The sequence below is a fragment of the Lethenteron reissneri genome, chromosome 24, assembly GCF_015708825.2.
Source record: "Lethenteron reissneri isolate LAM-NWPU_2019-01 chromosome 24, ASM1570882v1, whole genome shotgun sequence".
NCBI lineage: Eukaryota > Metazoa > Chordata > Hyperoartia > Petromyzontiformes > Petromyzontidae > Lethenteron > Lethenteron reissneri.
Genome location: NC_083802.1, coordinates 6,159,956 through 6,167,050, shown reverse-complemented (window position 1 = coordinate 6,167,050; position 7,095 = coordinate 6,159,956). Strand labels below are relative to the sequence as shown.

General features: G+C 55.8%; 1 protein-coding gene across 1 annotated transcript in view; it reads left to right on the top strand.

Annotated features, from left to right (window-relative positions):
• Nucleotides 1–1,862: 1,862 nt before the first annotated feature.
• The window catches only part of LOC133346461 (protein AF-9-like), an 87,705-nt gene continuing 82,472 nt past the window's right edge, over nucleotides 1,863–7,095 (top strand). Inside the window, exons 1-2 of the mRNA XM_061558044.1 lie at nucleotides 1,863–2,058; nucleotides 5,941–6,121. Coding sequence (XP_061414028.1) covers nucleotides 2,047–2,058; nucleotides 5,941–6,121 — 193 coding nt within the window. The 5' untranslated portion in view covers nucleotides 1,863–2,046. The remainder of the gene's footprint in view (nucleotides 2,059–5,940; nucleotides 6,122–7,095) is intronic.

The window sequence follows — 7,095 nt, the reverse complement described above, 5'->3', positions numbered from 1 at the left end:
GCGATGGTTTTGGGGAGGTCTTGGTCCAGTAGTGGATAAATCAGGGCTAACAATGAATATACGCACATCATTCAATGATTATTCATCATCATCGTCATCAGCCTCGGTCAGTCCACTTCTGGATGAAGACGTGTCCGAGCCGCCTGCGTATCTCACGATAAGAACTGCACACAAACAATAATAACAGTGACTTAAAGCTTTCGTGACTGCAGGAATTCATATTCGTTGGGTCTTTCGGTAAAGTCACGTAGATAGTTTCAAAGAAAATGAAAAAATAACAAAAAACAACGACGTTTCGATCGCAACACAAGCTAACCCCCTCTTCCTGATGACGACCGCTTTTCTTTGAACTTATCTACGTGACTTTACCGACAGACCCAAACAATGATAAAAGTGCAGTGCTCGAATGACCGAGAGTCGCCAAATGCTGCAGGGCACTTGAAGGATGGGGACGAGACCGAGGGGGCGGGGCAGTTTTATTTATGGGGAGGGGCCCTGTGAGGTGGGTGGGGCCATGTGGGGTGGGTGGGCGGGGCCCTGTGGGGTGGGTGGGCGGGGCCATGTGGGGTGGTGGGCGGGGCCATGTGGGGTGGGCGGGGCCATGTGGGGTGGGTGGGCGGGGCCCTGTGGGGTGGGTGGGCGGGGCCATGTGGGGTGAGTGGGCGGGGCCCTGTGGGTGGGCGGGGCTCTGGGGTGGGTGGGCGGGGCCCTGTGGGGTGGGTGGGCGGGGCCCTGTGGGTGGGCGGGGCTCTGGGGCGGGTGGGCGGGGCCCTGTGGGGTGGGTGGGCGGGGCCATGTGGGGTGGGTGGGCGGGGCCCTGTGGGTTGGGTGGGCGGGGCCCTGTGGGTTGGGTGGGCGGGGCCATGTGGGGTGGGTGGGCGGGGCCATGTGGGGTGGGTGGGCGGGGCCATGTGGGGTGGGTGGGCGGGGCCCTGTGGGGTGGGTGGGCGGGGCCATGTGGGGTGGGTGGGCGGGGCCATGTGGGGTGGGTGGGCGGGGCCCTGTGGGGTGGGTGGGCGGGGCCCTGTGGGGTGGGTGGGCGGGGCCATGTGGGGTGGGTGGGCGGGGCCCTGTGGGGTGGGTGGGCGGGGCCATGTGGGGTGGGTGGGCGGGGCCCTGTGGGGTGGGTGGGCGGGGCCCTGTGGGGTGGGTGGGCGGGGCCCTGTGGGTGGGCGGGGCTCTGGGGTGGGTGGGCGGATCCATGTGGGCGGGTGGGCGGGGCCATGTGGGGTGGGTGGGTGGGGCCCTGTGGGGTGGGTGGGCGGGGCCATGTGGGTTGGGTGGACGGGGCTCTGGGGTGGGTGGGCGGGGCCCTGTGGGGTGGGTGGGCGGGGCCCTGTGGGGTGGGTGGGCGGGGCCCTGTGGGTTGGGTGGGCGGGGCCATGTGGGGTGGGTGGGCGGGGCCCTGTGGGGTGGGTGGGCGGGGCCATGTGGGGTGGGTGGGCGGGGCCATGTGGGGTGGGTGGGCGGGGCCCTGTGGGGTGGGTGGGCGGGGCCCTGTGGGGTGGGTGGGCGGGGCCATGTGGGGTGGGTGGGTGGGGTCTTGTTGGTGGGCGGGGCCCAGTTTGAGGGGCGGGGTCTTGGTGGGGGGCGGGCGAGGGGCCCTCGTGCACACAATGGGAGGAGCCCTGTATTAAAAGCGGGCGGGGCGTCGTGCTTAGTGGGCGGGGCGTCGTGTTTAGTGGGCGGGGCGTCGTGTTTAGTGGGCGGGGCGTCGTGTTTAGTGAGCGGGGCGTCGTGTTTAGTGGGCGGGGCGTCGTGCTTAGTGGGCGTGGCCGCTGCCCCCCCCCGTGTCCCCCGCCCCGCCCCCCCCGCTGTGCGCGCATGCGCCGTGCGGCTCGCAGCACAATGTCCGCCATCGCCCGCACGGCGGCTGCGCTCCCCGTGCCGCCCGCGCCGCCGCTGCCGCTGCTCCGCCTCCAACTCCTTCGCCGCCGCCTCCTCCTCCTCCGCCTTCACGTCCGCCTCCTCCACCACCTCCGCCTCCTCCCGCTGCCGTCGTCCCAGGCCGCCGCCGCCGCCAGCCTCTAGCCGCCCCCGGCCGACATGGCGAGCTCGGTGCGTAACGCGCGCGAGTTGCGGGGAGCCGCGGACACGCGGGGGGTGTTCGGAGCGGGCAGGACGCGAGCCGGGCGTGGGGGTTGTGTGTATGTGTGTGTGTGCCTGTGTGGGTGTACACGGGGTGTGTGTGTGTGTGTGTACACGGGGTGTGTACACGGGGTTGTGTGTGTGTGCGTGCGCGTGTGTGCCTGTGTGTGTGTGTACACGGGGTTGTGTGTGTGCCTGTGTGTGTACACGGGGGGTGTGTGTGCCTGTGTGTGTAACGGGGGGGGGTGTACACGGGGTGTGTGTGTGTCTGTGTGTACAAGGGGGGGGGGGTGTTCGCGTGTGCCTGTGTGTGTACACGGGGTGTGCGTGTGTGTCTGTGTGTACACGGGGGGGGGTGTGTGTGTCTGTGTGTACACGGGGGGGGGGGGTGTGTGTCTGTGTGTCTGTGTGTACACGGGGGGGGGTGTGTGTACACGGGGGGGGGTGTACATGGGGGGGGTGTGTGTGGACACGGGGGGGTGTGTGTACACGGGGGGGGTGTACATGGGGGGGGGGTGTACATGGGAGTGTGTGTGTATTTGGGGGGAGGGGGGGTGTACACCGGTGTGTGTATGTACGGGGGGGGGTGTACACGGGGGGGGGGTGTGTGTGTGTGTACACCGGGTGTGTGTATGTACGGGGGGGGGTGTACACGGGGGGGGTGTGTGTGGACACGGGGGGGTGTGTGTATTTGTAAGGAGGGGTGTGTACACCGGGTGTGTGTATTTGTAAGGAGGGGTGTGTACACGGGTACGCGTGAATATAGGTGTGTGCGCGTGTACAGCAGTGTGTACACGGGTGTGTATGGTGTGTGTGTGTGCACTGGTGTATGTGTGTATGGGGGGTGTGTGTGTACACGGGTGTGTGTGTGTATGGGGGGGTGTACACTGGGTATATGTTTATTGGGGGTGGGGTACACGTGCTAGCGCGGACGGGTGAAGGTATTCACGGGAATGCGTACACGGGTATTTGTGTGTTCGTACTTGTGCATGTATGGGCATGTGCCGTGTACATCCGTGTATGGTACGTGTTTACGTTTGATTATACGTGCATGTATATGTGAGCGTACGATTCGGTACGTATCTGTGCGTGCACATTTGTGCTTGTATATGTATGAGCCGCATGGGTTTGTTGTATATGTATGAGCCGCGTGGGTTTGTATGAACATACATACGCGTGTCGGCATGCGTGCGTCTATCTCTTTGTACATGTGTGTATGCATGTACGTGTACTTACACGCGTACGTAGGTACGTGTGTTCATACATGTTGGTAAGTATGTGTTCGTGTATTTGCACGTGTTTATGCGCATACAGTGCGTATGAACATGTGTACAGTATAGGTGTGTGCAGGCGTGTTTACCGCATGTACGTAGGTTTACGTTTCTGTGTTTACTTATATATGTGTGTGTGTGCACGAGCGTAGATGTATATGTTTTATGCATATGGGTACATTCTTATGTACGCACGTGTATTCGTATACGTGTGAGTGAATGCATGTGGTTGCGTGTAAGCGCGTGTGCTTACGTGAGCTTGTGTGTGTGTGTTTTTGTATGCACGTAAGCAAATGTATGTTTGGAAATGTTGTGATCATGTACACGTAACACACGTCCGTGCGTTTGTATGCGTGTGTTTTATTGTGTACATCTGTGTGTGTGTATGTGTGCGTGTGTCTTGCACACTTTAGTGATTTAGTACTTCCCATCCACGTATTTCCCGCACACCATTTGCGCTTGCGTGGTTATATATTTGTGCCATGCTTTGTATTGTGTTTAATGCACGCGTTTCTTTACGCGCGTGCATATAAACAATGTAGCATTGCACGTGTCTTCTTGATGTGTGCACGTACATATCTGTGGACGCATCTTCACACGCGCCTGTGCGCAAACGCGTGGTCGTGCTTCGTGTTGCATCTTTTTATTTTGGCTGCTATCGTGGCGAGTTTCCCTCCCGTGCAATATTAATCGCATTGTTTACGTCCGTGTGTGTGTGTCACTGTGTGTGTGTGTGCGTGCTCGTGTTTGGATTAGCGGTGTCCGTGGGCAGCTCACTGCGCTACCAACCCGGCAGCCACGAAGTTCAAATCCGAATGTGGAGAATATTTGAACTGAGCCTCCCCCTTAGGTCGACTCAACCTTAAATGAGTGCCTGGCACGATGTGTGAACACCAGCCTTTGGGGTGACAAAGGCGGCCTGGCATGGTGTTGGCCCACCCCCTCGTGTGCCGTGCTGGTCAGAGTTGTTTCTTTTTGTTTGCATTTTGACTGCTTGTGTTGTGGTTATTGCAAACATGATGCCTTGTATAAAGGTGTCAGTTTTTGTACCAGTTGAAAGGGTTAAAACCTATCACTATATTTTGCCACTGGTAAAGGAGATGTCTCATAGTGTGCTGGTCTTTATTGGTGCTCACTCGCTTCGCATGCCCCAACAGTCTTTATGTTCAAGGCTACACGGGGGGATCTTTGTCTTTGTGCTTGGATGTTGAGTGTATTGTGTCTGCGTGCACGTGCCATGTTGTGTTGCGTGTGCAAATGCACGAGGGCTCTGCGCCTCCGGATCCGCAGTTTTTTCACTGCTCGGGCGTCTGTGTCTTTTGTTGCTGCTGCTGCTGCTGCCCGGCCAAAGGTGGCAAGGAGGAAAAAAAGGACATCGCTGCGCAGTACAAACCGTCCGGGTTAATGTCACTTGTAAATGCACGCGCGTTTGTCTTTCGTGTTCGGTGACAGCGGCCCACTGTTCTAGGTGGTGGACGTCGTCTTAGTGCGAGGTTACAGACGGCAGCCGCCGTGCATTTTGTGTCGCTTGTTGAAATGCCCACGTGTCATGGTGCGCGTGAACTGTAAGCTGACTTCATGTTGGAATGCAAGCGCTCCGTGCAGGTGTCGCTCGTGTGTTTTGGCTGACTGTGCCAAGTCAACCCCACGCCTGTGCTGCCGAGGCCCCCACCAAGATGTTAATAATGTGTCCGTGTTCTTGTGAAGTTCTCTTTGACGCGGGAAACCGTCCCAAATACTCGGTAAAGAATTCTATTCCCATACGCCGCCAACCTTTTATTTCTCTCGGTGTTCTGCATATTTGAACCCCATGGATTGCACGCGTTCTTATTCACTGGAAGGCATTGAAGGTTTGACCACGCCATATCATTCATTGCGTTGAGGACTCAAGTTTTTTAAGAACCACTTGCACAATTAAAATCTATGGGGTTCACTGAATTCTGCCACCGAGCCTTTGTTCAAATGATATTATCCACGTGTCTTTTGTGCGTGTGCTTTTTTGGAATGCGGTCGGTAACGTGCGCAGGTGAGGCTCCAGTGTATTGTGCCATCTGGTGACACTATTATTTGTTATGGGTACAAGGCGTTTGCGTGCATCGTGTGCTGGGATGGCAGCGTGCGTGCTGTGTGGGTGAAGTTTTACGATGCCATCGTGCCCAGTGTATTGTGCCTTTTATCTGCCAGTAAAGTGCATCGGTGTTGCAGTATGCTAAGACAACCAAGTGGCTGCGCGCTTGGCACCAAAGTGGCAGTTTTTATGAGTGTTTGGTGATTTGAATTTCGCCTCTGCTTGGGAAAACTGCATTGCATGCTCATTGCTCACAAAGCTGCTGTAGACACCTCACAGCGGAGGGACTTTTTTTGCAAGAATAAGCCATAGTTGGCCACTGTCATAACTCAAACTTGGAAAATTGCCCATAATTACTAAACAGCAGAAAATAAATGAAGAACAGCGATTCCTTGTTTTTGTACGCGCGCCAGGATTTCGGAATCCTCTGTGCTGAGCGTGGAAGGTTCCAAACTGTCGCACATTGAACAATTGGCGTGCATTATGATTAATGAGCGGACGTGTGTGGTGCAGTGCGCTGTGCAGGTGAAGCTCGAACTGGGGCATCGTGCCCAGGTGCGCAAGAAGCCCACGGCAGAGGGCTTCACGCACGACTGGGTGGTGTTCGTCCGAGGGCCTGAGCACAGCAATGTGCAGCACTTTGTGGAGAAGGTGGTCTTTCATCTGCACGACAGCTTCCCCAAGCCAAAGCGAGGTATGTGCCCCCCCCGCCCCCCATCCCCATGCCAAGCTATCGTACCTGGTTTGTTCTCCGCGTTGCTGGCATGTTTACATGCCTGCGCGTTGTGCGCATTCTTTTGCCTGTCAGTCAATGGATACTAATTGGCATTTGTTGCTTGAACCTGGCCTGTGCATAAAATGTTTTATCAAGCTGAACGTGGCTGGACCATCTTCTCTCCCCTGTAGCCACACACCATCTGTGCAGTGCATTGCCATTCTTAAAAGGTGCTGGCTAACAGCACTTCCTTCAACCTTCTGTATGGATAAATCAGAGATCTTTGTCACCGTGTATGAACTGCGGTGTGTGTTTTTTTTCTTCTGTTCATTTTGGAAAGCATCTGGAATTAATTCATGTGAGAATTTCCTTTTTAACATGGGCGCCTGTATAACAGAACACCTCCCAAAACAACTGTCATTTTGCGCGGACATTTCTCACAATTCATACTGTAATATAGAATAAACTTTTTATTTGAAAGACTTTAGATAACCCGAGGGTTAGAGGGAGAACATGGCCGACAGTGGTCTTTGCTACTTGAGGGCGTATAATGCTTCGTGGTATTACGATGTACAATGCTCCAGTGTCTTGACTTCAAGAGAGTGAAAGTACAGGAGGAAGCAGCACAAGCGCAGAGGAGGGTGTGAGGGATTGTGCCTTCGTGTATGAAAGTACGCTACGTGGCAGCCATTGTTATTGCCGCTACGTGTTGCAGCGGTTGTAATGCGCGTATGAAATTGTACATTTCTTACTCTTTGGTTCTTTCGGTAAAGTCACGTAGATAGAAAGTAAAAAATAATAAAATAAAAATAACAATGAACATTTCTTGCTTGCTCTATGTTGCGAGCTTAGTTGTTTGTATTATTGGATATATTGTGGGTGCATCCCATTGACACTGTGGGAGGCAACCCTATTTGTGTCATTGTTATTAATGCTGCGTTATTATATGGGGT